Raw genomic sequence first — 18,340 nt, 5'->3', positions numbered from 1 at the left:
TATTAACCCTTTTTATATTTCAGTTGTTTTTTTAATAATTATGATCTTTTAGTATACACTTAAACGGTACAGAGTCGGCCCAGGAAGAAATATGCTCAGCCAATTCTATTCGTTAGGGCCGGGGCAGCCAATTGGGCCTAGAAAGTAGTAATTCAGGCCCGAATTCCATAAAAGCCTGGCCCGGCCTATCTGCACCCTATGACAGGGGGGTGCAATAAAAAGTTGAAACCCATGCGGACCGGATCGGACTCGACCGGGTTTTGTGTTTACGCTCCGGCCTGGGGCCCGAAATTCTTAGTAATTTTATTTATTTTTCGTTCTTGTAATAAAATAAACAAGAAAAACATATGATATTTCCCATTCCAAAGTAGAAGTATATATAATTCCTTGATTGAACTTTCTATTGATTAAAAAATTGAAATAATAAATATACATCATGTGAATTTGAAAAGGTGGCTCGAAATATGTCAAGAAGGGGATCTTTGAGACCGAAAATGGCATAACATTTGGCACCGCGGTGACAGGCTCTGAACATGCTTTTCGATTGTACTTAAGAGCCCTGTAAAATAAAGTTATGCTTTTTGAAAGTCAGATCATAAGTGTTTTTTAATTTATTTTTTCGGATGAAATGTATACTCATGATTGCTTCTTCGTTCATATCAGATAATTAATCATCTTTTTAAAGAAAATTTTCAAATTCAAGCTCTAGGTGGAGCCAACCTGGAGCGAACCGAATAATTTCGATCTAGGCTTTTTCCTTTGCCAAGCCCAAGATTGGGCCTGTAATGTCGAGCTTATATGTTCTTGCTGGGGTGACAATTCCCTGTAGCCCTAGCCTGCCAAGCTCGTTTGCAACACCAGTTACAAGATTTGGGCTTACCCACTTTGTGCCCCTTTTATTAGGACGACCGCCCTGTGCCCTTCACAAGGAGAAAAATATTCGTCGATTTGAAACCACCACATCATCAATCACGTGACATGGGTAAGTCTAATTAGCTCCGCTCAAAAGACGACACGTATCCCTTGATATTACATAAATAATTCTCTTCGGGCATGCATGGTTGTGTTCTTTTTCTTGTTTATGAACAAACATTTTGTTTTTTTTTTTTTTTTGTTTATGGGAATAAAAAAAGAAAAACGCGTTTGTTTGCGTTTTTCAAAATCTATTTTTTTGTTTTGAACAAAATGGAACAGAAATAAAAAAACAAAAAAAGTTTTTTTGTTCCAGAAACATTTTTGAATAACAAATTCTCTCTCCTTTCTTTTCTTCTCTTCTTTTTCTTCTTCTTTTTTCTTTGACTAGTCGATCGCCCCGGCATGGACGCTCGACGCTCGCCTCGCCCAAAGGCGTGGCCTAGCCTCGCCGTGGCTAGGCGAGGGCCGACCGACCCCCGCCGGTCTCGGCATGACCGGCGAAAGAAGAAAAAAGAAGAAAAAAAAGAGAAAATAAAAAAAAAATTAAAAAATTAAAAGAAACAAAAAATATATATAAATTTACTAAATATGTTTCTATTATTTATTTATTTATTTCCGGAACAATTTTACTAAACGTATCTTTTTGATCAAAAATTATTCTCTGAAACAAAAATAGTTTTTTCTATTTCTATTTTTTGGAACGATTTTTAAACAGAAACACAAACAAACGCACCATTCTCTATTCGCGGGGTGATTGACTGCAGAATGGATTGAGCACAAGTAACAATAAATGCTACATCGGATGCTCTCTTCCTCTTCTCTTTCACGTTTCGGCTGCTCTCTTTGGCAACAAGCTTCCTTCTCTTTTCCTCTCCCAAGGCTATGCCTCACTCTTCTCAAGCTTTCTCCTCCTCCTCCTTGCCTTTGTTCTCGTCATTGTCATCATCTTTTCAACTCTGGCTCCAAAAACCGCCACTAATCTCTCGAACTCTTCTTCATCTTCTACTCCTAATTAGTCCCAATTTTGAGCTTGGGCAGGTTGCCAATGATTTTGAAGCGAAAGAGGCTTACACAGCTGGACATATTGACGCTGAGTTTTGGGTTCCAGTGATAGCCGCAAAGGAAGTTGTGCCGGAGGAGAGAGAGGTATATAGATATTGTGAGACCTCTCTCTCTCTCCTAATCCTCTTTTCATTTTCTTCCGTCTCTATTCTTGGTGGTGTCAAAACAGTTCAATTCAAAATCAACCACAAATTAGAAGGGATTTGTTGTGGTAAACAATGAGTGTGGAGTCTGATTGTGAGCGGGTTATTTCCACCGTTCTTGCCATCCATTATAACCTCCATTTGCTTTCTTTTGTTAACTTTATGTGTTGTTAGTTGTTACTGTTTAGTATTGAGCGGTGGGATATTATCATTTTAGAATCTTGACTTTGCATGGAACGACTTGCATCTCCATTGAGTGGAGACTGAGCACTGATCTTTCAGTGTATCCCAAGGATGGTTGCCAGACCAATAATCTTGTTTTCACTATGATCCGTGTTCTTCCATTTTTAGTAGATGGTTAAGAAGCTATACATGCCAAATGCAAACTGGGAAATTTGATGTCATTTTCTCATTTCGATGGGTTATTACAAAGTCGGGCTGTTTGTCTAGATGTTTTCTTTCTATCAAATTTTCGATGAGCGGGCTTTTGGAGCTATTTATCATTCATGCAAAAGCTACTTTAAATTGCACGAACACGGATCGGTAGCTTTTGTAGGTGCTTGTCTTATCCTAATACTACACACAAGTTTTTAACTTACACTTTTATGTGGGTGGTTCTCATCTTATTCTTAAAATGATATTACTGAAAATTTTTCGATAGATAGCATTTAGAATATTATCTTAAAAATAGTTATGATTGTGTAGTGTGTGCGCGTGTTGACACATAAATTTTGGCAACCCGTTTAGTCATTTGCTGTATTGAAAATTAGGGAATAATTTTTAACCCCTAAGCAAAAATATTAGAATTAAATTGCATAATATATAGTTTTAGGAGCATTTTTTTATTCGCATTATGCATTGGACCGATTGACAATAGATGAGCGTTAATTTTTCCAATATTCGATGATATAATGAGAGATTTTTCATATATTCAAGCAATATATATTGAAGGATATATTTTTTGGCAAAAATAAAAATTTTGGATGAAATATCGAAAAAATAAAAGAGAATTTTACACATAAGTGCATATATCTCAACAATATATTAGAAGACTATGGGCGAGCAAAAATTGATTTTCATGCATATTGAAAAAGGAAATTTGAATCCAATATGGGTAATAAAATATGCTACAAAGATCTAAGTCCCTCGCCTATAAAAAGGATTCGTATACGGAGAACAAAGGAGGGAGGGGGCCTCACATATTGATACATACGGCCACACAAGAGGGGGTTCTATTTTTCGAGGCTTTTCTTTTTTTTTTTTTGGAGTTCAAAATTCAATACAAAAGGAGTAATGAGAGAGAGAGAGCGCACGTGAAAGGGGTGCAGAGAGGGGACGTGTCAGAGGCACGTGAAAGCCTGCCGCCGCTTCTTCTGCTTCGGCCGCGACCTTCAGCCCAGCTCCGTCGCCGACGCCAGCAGCCGTGAGCACCCGCGCCGGTCACCGCTGCTGCAGCAACCGCCGGAACGCCGCGTCCTCCTGCAGTCGCCGCCGCTGCTGCCGACGCCAGCGGCCTAGGCTTCGCCGCTTCTCCGCCTCTGCTTTGCAGCCCGAGCCCCCGACGCCGCTGCAGCACCTGCAGCCGCGACGACCGCCGAGCCCGCAGCCCGATCCCCCTCGCCGCGCCGGTTGCCGCCCCTCCGCCTGAGCGCCGCTCCCTGTCCTCGCCGCGCCGGTTGCCCGCCGCCTGCAGCACCTTCGAACGACGCCCGCAGCAGCCGCCCCTGCTGTCCTCCGCGCCGGCCGCCCCTGTTGCAGCACCTGCGACTCCGGCTGCCCCCTCGCCGCGCGCCCTGCTGCCCCTCGCCGGAGCTCCGAACGCCGGCACCTCACTGGCCATCCCGCGTTTTGTCATCCCTCCGAATCCGAAAACGCTATTCTTGCGATATCGAAAATTAGGTAAAAATCTTGTCTTGGGTTTTCAAATATTTCATTCTTTTATTTGAAATATTCGTTCATCCACGTGATTGAAATCTCAGATGTGCTGTTATATTTACAACCTCGAATAGTTTTTTAAATTAAGAAATCTTCCTAATTTCACAACATGTATATGATTGATAATTTGATTTCACGTTCGAAATACGAGTCGCAATAGCATGAAAAAATCGCCAATCCAATTTCACGCTCGAATACATTTCGTGATTTTGTCTAAAATTGGTCAATTCGATGATACGATTCATTAATTTATTTCCAAAATTAAATGGACATGGATAATATTTGTCGATTTGTTGCCATTCTTGATGTCTTTATTTGATTGCTCTCGTAAAAGAAAAACCCCAAAAAAATATATTTGAGTTAGATTATGTTCATGTTAAAATATTGTTATTTTGCATGTTTAGAATATGAAATTTATTTATTTCGAATTTTTAAAAATAAAAAAATTTAAAAAAACATTAATTTGTGATGTTAGTTTCATTTTTTTTTCTTTTATTAATTTAAACGTTTAATTTTTGACAAATTTAATTTCGAATTTCATAAAAAAAAAAAAAAAAAAAAAAAAGGATGGCATTCTTTTTTGCATATTATGCTATTCTAGATGCCTTTATTTGATTGAAAAATTTAGGCTTATTTTGCATGTTTAGAATAGGAAATTTATTTATTTCGAATTTAAAAAAACATTAATTTAGGATGTTAGTTTCTTTTTTTTTTTTTCTTTCATTAATTTAAGTTGCACGTTTAATTATGTGACAAATTTAATTTCGAATTTCATAAAAATAAAAAGGAAAAATAGAATTAGAGCATTCTTTGCACGTCATTGGATATTATGATAAGATTGCATGTTTAATTTTATTTTCTAATTAATTACAAGTTTAGATAATTTTTCCTAGATAGGTTGCATTTTAGGTTAGGGATTACTAAGTTAAGATAGCGTTCTAGTTTAAATTAGGATTTGGCCTAACCTAATTCATAATATAAGTTGGATGATATCTTAATCTAGATAGACTCAATTTCGAATTTCATGTAAAATACCCAAAAATTGTCTTAGAATAAATTAATTTCATTCTCTAGGATAGATTGCATGCTTATTAAGAAAACACAAAAAATATTGTATTTAGTCATATAGTTTATGTCATATCGCTTCATGTTAGATTAATATCTAGGATTGATGATTGAATTCCGATCTAACATTATGGATACTTTCATTGTTATGAGGTAAGTCACATAACTTATTTATTGCTTTATTTGTGTGTTAAATTGATGAATTATACACGCGCATGATCACCTCGCATGTTATGAAAGTAAGTTAAAATTAACTCAAATTGCCTATGAAATGTTTTTTTTTTTCAAAATAAAAGAGAAATGTACAGAAATGATGTTAAAGAAATCTAGTGTAATTAAGTCCCCGAACTCATAAATCTCTAATTTGCAGGAGTAAAATAAATCTCCCATTACTTTATTGGGTTTTTAATCGACCCACCAATAATAGATTAATGGCGATTCCTAATTGAAAAATTAATGACTACAACTCAAACCTAAGTCGTAAATTGGTATGAACTTGGGAGACTTCGAGTTAAGTTTAGACTTAGTAATCCATTAACCAAACCTTATGTGATACATCCAAGATTAGGTCGCGACAACGCGAAATCTAGTTCATTTATTATCATCGATAACCTAATGTAGTATATTATATTAAAAGTGACTTTTGCACATCAAATTCAATATATTTTGAAAGAAGGGAGTCTTTTCTTTTCCAAATAAAATTTAAGAGTTTTAAGAGTTTTTCCAAGAAAAAGTTAAAGTTTAGCATAAAATCTCTCAACTAGCTATCAAAATGACCTATGAGATAAGAAAGATTAAAAAACTAACATAATAATAGATATTCCATCTAAAGTAATAAGTAGTAAAATTACATCTAGAAGAATGAGAAAGTATCAAATTTATAATTTCAATTAAAAACGACTCTATCATGCACAATATGTGATGTGAACGTGTTTACAAAGAAAATCTACTCCTATATCTATAAAGTAATAAAGAGAAAATAAATTGTCTTAATGCGTAATATAATGCATCATAGGTGTAAAATTACTTTCATTCAATCAAATACAGCATGTAGCCAAAGACACAATGAAAGTTAAAGTTACCTACTTGACAATTACCACTGAAAAATTATTCATCATTTGAGTTGAGTTAAATAGAAATAATATCCGATAAATTCAAAATTTGCCAATATGACGTCAAAGATGCTTAATAAGTGCGGACTCAATTGGCATATTCATTATCTTTAAAACGTTATATATTATTTTCAATTAATATATTTTTACATTTTTATTAGTATTGTCACTACTATAACTCCCCTCCAAAAAAAAAAAAAAAAAAAAAACCATGTTCACGAAAAGTTTTTTTTTTTTGATCTGCCCTATTCTATTCATACTCTATACTCCTCCCCCCCCCCGTGAGAGTCGAAAAAAACTTATGCCCCCACCCCATCACGGATTTCAACCCCTCACCTCCCTTTCAGTTGGAAATGTGACAACCGGGTGTGCAGGAATAGAAGCACTTTTAATAAAAAAAAAATTTCAAAAAGAATCATATATTTAATTCATCGAATTATGGACAAATATACTAAAACACCATTTGCTCCACAAAAATAGACTGATCGGGACATTTTTTTTAATAAATGCTTCATTATATCACTTATAAAAAATAAATGAATGAAAAAAATTTCAAGGCTCATGAAAATATTCGACATAAATTAATTAATTAATATGAAAATATTATTTATCAATTAATTATTACAAAATCATTTAAAAAAAAAAACAAGTTTCGGATCATTCAATTTTTCGCGAAGCGTAGATTTATTAATTGGATTTGGCGGGATCCATGTCCTTTTTTTTTTTGGTCAGTGGCGGGATCCTCGTCCCCACGCACCCAAAAGAGAGAAAAAGGAGGCCGTTTCCCTTCTCTCTCGCTCTCCCTCTCGGTCTCCCTCTCCCTCTCTCCGGACGCTGCTCGACCTCCAATCGCTGAGTCGATCGGTATGGTTTTCTGGGTTTGCTCGGATTCGTCGAATGATGTTGATGTTCTTCTTGTTCTTTTGCCTCAGCCGTTGAGATGGTTTCTTGCTCTGTTTCTTTTCGTTGGGTTTTCTTGGAGATTTATGCAAGTTCGAACCGTCTTCTAGTTCATCAGCTTGTCTTGCTAAGCCCTTGGGTTCCGGCGGTTCTTGGGTTTTGACTTTAGCCATGGAGGGATCTGGGTCTAGGAAGTCGAACCCAGTGCCTTAGTATATTGGATTACGCGACTGGAATGTGTGCGTTTTTCTTGCATTTCTTTCTGTTACCGGAACGACCCTTCTCCGTTAACGAACGATGGGTTTCGATTGCAGGAGAATTCGCCGTCTGGAAGAGGTGGATAAATGAAGAAAATGGACAGGAGTGGAAGAAGGCAGGAAGAAGGGCAGGTGCACAAGGTGGGAAGCATGATGAAGTCGCTGCCTTCGCAGACGCAGGTGCCCCCATCTTTACCTGCGAACAATCAGGTTAAAATACATGTTTTAACATTCATATAGATATAGATGGGTTTGTGGAATATTTGAGAATAGTTTTGGATGACAGTCAACTTGTCCTGGGAACAAGAAAGTTATGGCGTTGTTTTCGATTAATTGGATTTGGAACAGAAATGACAGCCTCATGGTATAAAAAAACGATGTGTGAGTGATTTGCAAAGAGTTTTTCTTTTTAGTTCAGAAGATCCACTTCATAATACTATAAGCTGCAAAAAGAGGCAAATGTAGTTAGGTGGCTTGCAGAATAATGGACGATAAGTTTCTGAGACTAATGCATAGTTTGACTAGTGATGTGCATATATATAGCAGCATATTTAAAGAAAAGTTTGAAATTCAACTAGATTTGCCATTTGGTCAGTTGGAAGGTGGTTCAGAAACCATTTTCCAACTAATGGGGGGTGGGGATATTGGGAGTTACATCTTTGTTGCTTTTTATAAGGCTCTGGTTGGAAGATAAATCTTTGTTTAGTTGTTCAGGGCTTGTTTCCCAGATATAAGCCTCCTATTGGCTTATAGGATAAGAAACATAAGGACCACAGAGCCCCTTAGTTTTATACCTGAAAGCAACTAAGTGAAACTGACTTCATTTTAAGTTTTTCTGTTGGTGAAGTTGCTTCCTTTTTAGTTTTTCTGCCTTCCAGGCTGTTAGGATATATCAGACTCTCTGTTGGTTTGAGAACATTAGATAGCGTAGAGAATTAAATTTCCTGGTTAATTTTGTAGACTAAAATTTAGATTCGTAATGATTTTACTTGAGTGAGGTTGATTTCCTACTCGTAAGATTATATGGAGTTTACTTGTCAAACATGATTTTGACTGGATAGGGTATTAAATGCTATATCATCAAGTATATCTGGATATTTGAAACATCTTGTTTAAGTTGTAGCTCTCTTTGGATAACCTTATTCATCTGTCACTGTTAATGCCCAGGTGTTTTTGAACGAGTGGTGGCTAGTCAATGCTAATGGAAAGGGTTTGGCTATTGGAGGGTTTGCTCATAGAGAGTATTAAACTTCTCTCTCTCTTTTTGATATATATATATGTTTTCATTCTTTTTTGAAAAAATTCTGCTGCAGTCCTACATATGCATTGTCTAATATATGCATTTGTAAAAATGCTGTCATCCATCGATCTTCTCATGTATAAGTCCAAATTTGTTCACACAGCATATACATTCCTCATATTATTGCCAACTATAGATATGGCTGAACCCATCCTGTGCAAGCACAATCTGTAGAAGAGCAGGCACCTAATCCCTTAGCTTATGTGTTGTGTCAACTTTGGTTTTGAGAGAGATTCACGAGATGTAGCTCTCGCTGCGATAGATCTATATCTTCTGGTCGAACTTCGTGGGGTTACCTCTCTTTCAAAATTTTAAACAGTGTACTTGAGCGAAGTAGGTTAATAACCAGTTATCTCAAGTCATCATCCAATAGAATCCATTCCAATGTCATTGAAGTGCTAGGTGCTCTTATGCTATTAAGACTCCCTGATGCCTAACGCATTATTCATTAGCCTGATTGACGGGAAGGACCAAGTTAAAAGTGTGGGATTTATTGGCTAATCAATCAATTATTAGGTCTTCAAACAAATTAGAATCCCTAAATGCTATTTTTGTTATTTTCCATGTATCATACAAAATGTTTCATAAAAGCAATAAAAATGCTTTTAAAAATTATTAATAATATTGAGATTTCTCATACATATTATCTAACAAAAAGAAATAACTTTTTTAAAAAGAATTAGCAGGCGAGTATCCATCATTGGGGACTTCATTAATCCAGCACAAGAAATATTGGCAGTGATAAAGCAGGCTTTTGATTTGGAAATTTTAGCATGTAATAAAAATAGGTACAAGCTATTCTTTTCCATCATCCAAGTATCCATGCATTGTGCTCTAAAATTGTGTGCTTTAAAGAAGGGATAATTATACATGTCTCTGCTACATCACTTGTTTTCAGTACCATTTCTGGGCTGGAATTTCAAGAAGGTATTTGAATCTGTGAATAAAGGTTTTGCATCTCATAATTGTGCTAGCAGTTAAGTCATGTCATGGTTGAAGCCTAAGCAAGTTTTGTTGTAACTTATCACAGCAGTGAAAGAGTAAGCCTTTTTTGCTCTGCACCAATTGTGAAGAGGCACGATATTACCACCTTTGAGACAGCAGATGGCATGGCAATTATGGTTGGTGGTCTAATCAACCGGCTACGAACCCTGGAAAATGGATTTTCCACAAAGGTATATAGAATACTTTCTTATGAACAATAACTCTTGTTTGCTTGTAATTCAGTTAATAGTTTCTTCTACTATCAAGTGCATGACATCTTACTGATCGATCTGAATAGGTGTGCAACAAATTCTTGCTTGGATTTCCATATGACTGGGCAGAGTATTCAACTTCCAGCTGTGGTGAATACTCTAGTGTCCAAGCTGGTTCAGTTAAGGCTGCAGCTTCCAAGAAAACTGACTTCCGGTCAAGGAGCACTACAAATTACTTTGAGGCAACTTCTCTTGATGATGTTACTGTGCCAAAGTTACGTGATCTATTTAGTCTGGGCGATCTTGATGATTCTTTCTTGATGAAGAAAATATATGATGATGTTGTGGGCATGTCGGGAAGTGGTGCTGAGCATGATGGAGAATTTCTTCGTTCATGCAGAAAAAGTAGTCCCAGTACAGCTGCTGAAAGCCAAACTAATGAAGCTCAAATCAATGATAAGAAATCAAAGGAGGATGTGTTGTGCAAACACAAAGAGGACATCTGGTCTACAAGAAAAATTGTGAAGAAAGTAAACCATAAAAGTGGTCGTCAATTGAGGGCCAGTTATGTTTTTAGACGAAGGGAAGGTGTTTCAACTAGAAGCATGACTAGATTTAAGGGGCTTTAAAATTAGTAAAGGTATAAATAGGCCCGTGTGCGGTTCAGATGCATAACTCATATCCAGTATCATGGCGCACCAAGTTGCTTGGGGCATTCGCCTGGATTTTGGAGCTCCCTATAAAAGATGGCCAATGTCATCTCTTCTGCTTCTGAAGAAAAAGAATCTCTTCAAACTCCCATAACTCCACTTTCTCCATCATCTGAACAGACTTGAGGTTTTCCTTTTCCTGTTGAACAAGGCGCTTTCAGTCATGCTTTGCCTAATAAATATGGGTGCAATGGAGACCCTGGCATTGCCTCCAGTGTTGAGGGTGTAATTAAAAGGTTGTGCCAAGTGAAGTAATCATGAAACTGTATTTTGGAATTTGTTTCTAGGAAATGTGATGGGCCTGGCAATTCTTCCAAAGCGCAGGAGTCCATCACTTTCAGGAAGTTATCAAGGGGAATTTTCCGGAAGAAACCAAGGGGGTCTCTGTTTGTGAAAGTATGGTTGAGTCATCTTTTTTGGATTTTGATGGAGGTGGGGCTTCTTGGTAAAGGCAAAAAGTATGGCTGAATCTGTTGGAAATCAGTTGTTTAATGGTCTCAAAGTTGGGTCGATATTCTCTAATAATAATGTGATAGGAGGTGCTTCTAATGGGGACAAAAATCTTCTAGGAAGGGAGGCATTGCCCAAATCAATGGCTCTCTTATCTGTCCATTAAAGATTGAAGTTGTTGATGATACTGCATCCGATGAACTCGTGTCATTTGCTGGAATTGGAAATAGGGGGGACAAGGAGATGGGAGACACAAAAGAAGTGGCATATGGAAAGAAGACGAAATGGCTTTGGACGAAACAGAAATGTGCAAAAATGTTTACGGAGAACTGTGACAAGTTAGTGCATTTTTCTTAACCTATATATACTTGTTGAACAAAGGGAGACAACCAAAAGGTCTTCTTGGGAAGAAGTGAAGGCCCTGAGGCTTATTAATACTTCAGAACAGTGAAGCTGTGCAGAGAGATTTATATGGACTGGGCCTTGCTAGTCCAACCTTGCTAGTTCTAAGCATCAGGTGCAGTCTACTTCGAGATTTTCTCTCCTCCATCAGTCTCTTGGGAGGAGGGCACAGGATCCTGGTATTCTTGGTGGGTATCATCGCTTTAGTTGCTTCATCATAGTTTTTTCTTTGGCTATATTACCATAAACCTTCAAGAGAAGCTTGAAATGAGTTAATGAAGGTAGCTGCTTGTGGCATCTTGATCACATTCTTGCAATGGCTTAACTGGCCAATGTTCACTGTGTGGTTATGGCCAGTCATCACAAGACAGTTGAATTTGCATATAGGAAACACTTTATTTTGGCAAGGGCATTTTGCCTATTTTTGTTTGGAGTATGTATTGTACATCTTGTCCTCCACTTATCTTCTTTGGCTATTTTGTTTGGTTCCAAGAAACATACTACTAGGTTTGAGAATATTCTACTACAAAAAGGCGCTCAACGTTTCCTCTCTCAAGAAGAATACTCTAGTTTAATGTTTTTTCATAGACAAGGGTATATGATCTTGCTTTTTCATGGTGATCAAGGACCATTAACTATACTTAAGATAAAACAGATGAAAAACTCAAAGAAAATGTCTTTGAAATGTGCATGAAGGAGAACCTTGGGGCTTAGTTAAAAAATGTTTCTTAAAAAGCAAAAGATGCAACAGAAGAACTTTTTCTGGTCATGCTATTTTACAGAAGGGATCTTTTGAATACTCGGTTGTATTCTGACAACTTATTTCTGTATGATTGCTTAAGTCTGCTAGACGTGATGGGGCCGACTAATATCACTGATATCCTTGTTTTCCTCCCTCTTTTTTCATCCTTAGCAATTCTGGTTTCTTTTTGTTTTGCTTCGCCTTTGTGGAGATTGAGTGAGTATGCTAAAATTTATGTCATCGTTTGCGGTTATGTTGACGACTTTTTTGAGGAAAATGTATCCTTCATGACTTGCACCTTCAGCCATTATTGTTGCTTACATCCAATAATAGTCCATCAACATGTCAGTATACTCATATTAAGCTTGATTAATTTCCCATTCTCTGGCTCTCTTCTGTCTGTTTCTCCTTTTTCGCTTATCGTTATCCTTGGAAAAATCTCTTTCATATCCCCATGTCATTGTTCTTCCACTATCTGTTTGGATCAATACTTCTCACGGTTTGTTTTGACCACAGTCAAACTTAGGAATCGTTTTATAACCCGATTCGTCAAATAATAATTGCTTTACACAGTCATCTGCCTCATCGTGTCAATTTGATGATTCGAGTTTCTGTTTTGAACAGATGCAGTTGCTGGAAGTGGAAAGAGGGAAATCACAAGAATTTCTTTGTTCCCACACTAAAAACCAAACGGGAAACAAATGGGTCATCTGTCTCTTGATTACTTCCGCAAGGTACATTCAAAGCCTACTATTTGCTACTCTAGGTGTATGGGCAGAGATCTGTGCCCATCCGAACTATGGAGGAAATGTAAAGAAATCCCTATAAGCAATTTGTTCTGCAAATAGAACATGGTTTTCTCAACGATACTCTTATTCAGTGCAGTTTCCTCTTTGTATTGTACTTTTACCTCTCATTCTCTGTTTGTTTCTTTCGGTCAAGGCACTTTCTTCTAAGAAGACTTTGGTTGGAATTTATGATCACTTTCAGGTGGTAGTTGTGACGAACGAGTGTGCGGAACTACTACAAAACACAGGGCAGTGAAACAGATGTATGTCAATATGGATCTTGCTTGTAGCCTAAGATATTGTCGATAGTGATGATAGTGATGAGCCCTCCTAGATGAGTTGGTTGAATGGGTCTTATTGTTTGATTTTTCTGATGTTTGTGAAGATGGGGAGATGAAAAGTATATGAATTGGCTTCTGAGAGAATAAAAACGAACTGTTTTAGTTTGTAAAACAGGTGTTACTGGATAAGAAATTGGAAAGGTGGTAGGTAGGCTGTCAAAACTTAAGCGAAAACTCAAACTGAATCGGTTCGGTCTGGGTAATGGAAAATTAACCTTTCTTTTTCCCAGTTTCGTTCAGTTCATAACCCGAACTGAACTTCCTAAACATTATATCCTACAAACTCTCTTCTTATGAGCTCCTCTGTCTCAAACCCTAAACCATTTTATCCTACAGACACAAGCAAACCTCAAATCCTCTCTCAACTGGACTCGACTCGATCTCCATCCAACCAACTCACTCCTGCATCTCCGCCCACCCATCCTCTCTTCTCGGCGATCAGAATTGAGAACTCTCGCCCTGGCTCTTTCTCCTTGTCTCTCCACATTCTCTCCAGGTACAGTTCATGCCATCCTGAGCGTTGTTTTTGTTTCTCAAATTCCGTTTGATTGTGCTACTGTAGAGGTTTCCCAGATCATTGATTCACGAGAAAAATATATTTCATTTCTGGTTGACTATCAGTCTTAAGCAGTTTAATGATGGCCCTCTGGAGAAAAAACTTTTGCGGGCTTCCCATATATTGCCACACGTGTTTGTTCTGCTCAATCGGGTTGATTGAGGAATTTTCCTTCAACGATGATTTTGCTAATGCGAAAGAAAAGAATTGCTGTCCTCAAATCAGCCTCTTCGAAGCATATTAACTGTATAATGCCCTAGAGTCTAGTTTTAATGATGTATTAAAATTGACCTTTTGAGGCCCATCTTGTAGTTTTGATATGTGTCCCTATGGTGATGTTTTGCAGCTGTAGTGGATCCATCTATGTTGCAATAACTCAGTTGTTATCTCAATTGTTATCTGTTGTTTGAACTCAGATTTGTAGGTTAGTCTCTACTGTTGGCCAGCTGAGTATCCTACATCACATGGTTCTCCAAATTGTAAAGCTATTCTGTTTGTTCAGTACTTCATGCCACTTATTCACAACCTGTTTGATAGAATGCCTGACTCAATCATAGACTGACTTGCTGGGTTCTTGTATATAGTCGATAGAAATGCATAAATTTGGAAATATAGGCATACTGTGTTGCTCACTGTTTTTGTGTGGTTAAATATGTCAAATGCTGTCCATGTGCATCAATTGTTTGCTGTTGTGTGTGCATTTCTTGGGTCGACTGATGTGAAGCTTGCTTTAGAAGATGGACATTGTATTACTCATCTTAGCTACTGGACATGAGAAGTTCTGGTACAAATGACATATGAATGATGTTATATTCATAGTCCTTGAGGTGCATAAATATGCAGTCAGATGGACATGTATAATGCTTTATGGATATTGATTTCTCATCAAATTGTCATATTTTCCAGCCTTGTACATAATAAGGGTGTTTGCTGGTCACTTTTGTTCACGTGGAATATGAGGATTTTGGCTGGATAAACAACTTAGCAGTGTGATGAACTGGCATGAAAATCCACAGTGGAAACCTCAAAGCCTGCCACTGCGGATCCTAATCTGGATAAGGATGGGTTGGATCTCCTTTATGTAAGTTGACACTACTTGCTTTAACTAGTGAAATAACTAAATCACTGATAACTAAAAGATAATTATTCATTGACATGAAGGTTTGGTGTCTTGACCAATATATATATATATGCTGAATTCAAGTCATTCCATTCATGAAAATGCAATTTGCTTGATTGGGGAAGAACTGCAATCATCGGTGCTTATGGTCACGGGCTATTCATGCTCACATTCTGCCGTATGAGCGAACTTATGCTGCATTTGTAAATCAACTATACACTCTTATCTGACAAAATTGCTGACACTTTCGTTATTTCCATTTTAGATGTGAAAAGCTTAGGGAAGAAACATAATGTTCGTTCATGAGATATGCTTCATCTCTAGTTTGTATATTTTTTTACTGAAAGTTAAAAAAAAAAGGCTTGCATTAAACTAGCAACGCGTGCTTTTGGCAGGATTTTGGACATGCCTATGTCTTGTCAAGTTGAAAAAGATTGTTAATAGGAAAATTACTCCTATAATATATGATATCTGGCCACAGAACCCTCGATTGCTTTTACCTTGTGAGAATAGGGCTTAAAAAGCGTGAAGGAAACCAAAAACAGACCCGAACCATGCTTTCGGTTTGGGTTGGAATTCAGTTCGGTTTAAGCACTTGCCCTAATGGTAAACCTGAACCGAACTGAACCATTGACATGTATCCTGAGAATGTATAATAAGATCACTTGGTCAATTGACTTGGAATATCTTAGAAAATTCAGGAAAAAAGCCTTGAAGGAATTAGATGAACGATTTGAGGTCCTGATGCTTTTTAGGACTGATTAGTGCTATACAATTTGAACAAATGGGGCAGATGAAACTACACTTGGGCAATGTGGTAAAAGAAACAAAAAAGTCAAATTATTCATCATGTCCATGGACAAATTGCAATGGTAATAACTAGGGTTCACAAAGGTGACCTCATATTGGTGAATGTCCATAATCAAGGAGACTATAGGTTCATGCTTTACTAGCAATGTCATATTGTTGAATGTCTTGGTACCTCTTTACTCTCTATGCTCGCCTCACGTGGGCTTGTCAGACTCTAATTAGTGGTTTTAATTTGATTTTTTTTTCTTTTGTTGTTTCAGTGAAATGGCAACAAGAATGAGGATACAGCAACATATGGCAATCAGAACAAGATTATTATACCCTGATAAGGTCCGCTGCATATCGATAATATGAGTACTCTGGGAGGGGGAAGATGAAAAATCTGTACTTCACATTGATCTGGTGAGAGTAATCAGGATAAAGAACAGTTTACTAATCCAAACCGTGATGGTCGGGCTCTTGGTCCATCGGAGGGTCTCAATCTGTTGACAACATTCAATCATCCGAATGTCTCATTTGACTATAAGCCCCAATTGAGCTTGGCATGTGGAGGATTCTTTTCACTGATATTTCATATGGAAAACAAGTTTTTAGCAAAAAGGTTGAAAGACAGATCAGGATCCCATGAATGCGATATGGATTGAGGTCAATAAGAGGATAATCTAGATAATGGGAGGACCTACAGACCAGTAGGACTTACAAACTGAGAAGGTAAATAGCAGCAAAGAGCTTATCTACATCCCAAAAGGGCACGAGGAAGGTGACTCATGCACTGCTTCGCATGAGATGGCGATATAAGTTAAAGTCATTTGTTGCTGACAAGCAAAATGAGAGACCATCGCAGGGCCGTGACATTCATAGTACCATGTCATAATACTTGTTATGGGGCACATTAGATGTTCAGATGCTGGAAAAGGTGGTTCATGGAAAAGACAGGATAGAGAAGCCTACTGTGATCAAACAACTGAACGATTGTAGGATTTTGATGACTGGATTACTCTTCCTGAGAGCTCAACATGGGAGCGGTGCCTGAGGAGATTGCAGCGCAAATATCATCTGATTTAGTTAAAGCCTTTGAAATCTGACATTTCAGACTTGGTGAAAAGAGTGCTGGAGCCCGATATATTCTTACTTGTTCTGGATGACATTCCTCAACTTCTAAATCTGGAGTCAACGGGGATTCCTGAGCCAACGCCACTGAACGGTAGAAACGGAACTTGGCAACCAAAGAACAAGTTTGAAGCAAAATGGCAGTGGACAGGCATTGAGACCTAAATTTTGGCTACCATATTTAATTCTTTATCACAAGAAAATTAGGGGTTGGTCCAGCCCCAAAACAAAAATACCATTAGCTTACGTTCATGTTGCATATTTTTTTAGTTATGCATCATGTGTAAATCATATTGTTTGAGTGCAGTGTTACCACGTAACATTGGAGGCACCTGTTGAAGATATAGTTGGCGTGGCGCATATAAAATTTGCACTTCACTCCATTTTAGAGATAAAAAATGTCGGCATTAAAGCCATCTTTTGAGCTTCGAATGAAAAATCGGATCATGAGATTAGTTGAAGTTTGAATAAAAAGAAATTTGTTATTATCCTTCAAAATTATTTCAACAAGGGTAGAGCTACCTCTATAAACAGAGGGCCTAGGGGCTTTACACAATATGGACAACTGGAGGAGAGACGATTGAAAAAGAGAGGGAAAAAGAGAGCAGAGAGAAAATTCATTGAAGGGGGGCTCCAGATTAGAGAGTTTGGCCCCAATTGCCAATGTGCCTAGGGGTGTGCAACCGGACTGGGTATACCCAGTTCCCGAAATGGCTCACTTGGAAAATAGGGTCGGGAACTAGTTCCCATTGAAACCGGTCCGGGAATAGGTTTCAAGTGATTACTCACCCGGAAACCGGTTCCTGGACCAGTTTTGTAAGTAGAGGTCCAAAACCATTTTTTTTCCCCCGATTTCTATTCTTACTCTCGCAATCACACGATATTTTTCCTCTTGACTCTTTCAAACACGCACGACACTCCTCATTTGTTATTCCTTGTCCTCACTTGCTTCCCTCCCTCACCGGCTCCCTCTCGCACCATCCGATGGACGGACGGTGTTCGTCGCCGTCAAATTCTTGTGTATCACATGAATTGGCTCACTTAATTTCTCTTTTGTAGGAAGAGTTATACTTGCATAATTGAGTAGCTTCATGTAATAGTTGTGGGAATAAAACTAATATTAGACCTATGTTTGTTGCTAATTCTTTGTCTTATAATTTTATTAATTATAATTAATATTGTGGGTCCTTAATTTTTCATTTAGTCAAAAAATTCATAAATTTATTTATTACAAGTGCTTAATGTTTTAATACAAATTAGGAGGATTACGTAATTTTCTAGCATATTATAAAATTCGAAATTATATAGGATATCGAGAGATTGCAAAATAGGTTTAAGTGGAAATAGAGTTGATCTTGGAACCATAATAGAAAAACAAGATGGATCGGGTACAAGGTCCAATACAAATAGGGTTGGGTATAGGGTC

General features: G+C 37.6%; 2 protein-coding genes across 6 annotated transcripts; one reads left to right on the top strand and one right to left on the bottom strand.

Annotated features, from left to right (window-relative positions):
- Positions 1-1,795: 1,795 nt before the first annotated feature.
- LOC120288418 lies at positions 1,796-3,960 on the bottom strand. The gene is made up of 2 exons (XM_039302393.1): positions 3,552-3,960; positions 1,796-1,923 (listed from the first exon to the last, which is right to left on the bottom strand). Exons 1-2 carry the CDS (start codon positions 3,958-3,960, stop codon positions 1,796-1,798), a joined length of 537 nt encoding a protein of 178 aa, XP_039158327.1.
- Positions 3,961-7,035: 3,075 nt separating this feature from the next.
- LOC104418394 lies at positions 7,036-17,160 on the top strand. Of its 5 annotated transcripts, none has more exons than XR_005546283.1 (10): positions 7,036-7,096; positions 7,447-7,569; positions 8,557-8,630; positions 9,723-9,864; positions 9,972-11,635; positions 12,814-12,923; positions 13,180-13,240; positions 13,655-13,814; positions 14,781-14,955; positions 16,065-17,160. XR_005546283.1 is itself a non-coding variant. In XM_018863249.2 (8 exons), exons 2-5 carry the CDS (start codon positions 7,477-7,479, stop codon positions 10,512-10,514), a joined length of 885 nt encoding a protein of 294 aa, XP_018718794.2. In that variant the 5' UTR covers positions 7,036-7,096; positions 7,447-7,476; the 3' UTR covers positions 10,515-11,635; positions 12,814-12,923; positions 14,781-14,955; positions 16,065-17,160. The 5 variants fall into 5 exon arrangements, 1 of the variants encoding a protein (XP_018718794.2); XR_005546280.1 differs by having other exon boundaries at positions 9,720-9,864; XR_005546281.1 differs by lacking the exon at positions 13,180-13,240 and having other exon boundaries at positions 9,720-9,864.
- The last annotated feature ends 1,180 nt before the right edge of the window (positions 17,161-18,340 follow it).

Source organism: Eucalyptus grandis, chromosome 9, assembly GCF_016545825.1.
Source record: "Eucalyptus grandis isolate ANBG69807.140 chromosome 9, ASM1654582v1, whole genome shotgun sequence".
Classification (NCBI taxonomy): Eukaryota; Viridiplantae; Streptophyta; class Magnoliopsida; order Myrtales; family Myrtaceae; genus Eucalyptus; species Eucalyptus grandis.
The sequence above is the reverse complement of the archived record's forward strand: the minus strand, read 5'-3'. Positions and strand labels throughout refer to the sequence as shown.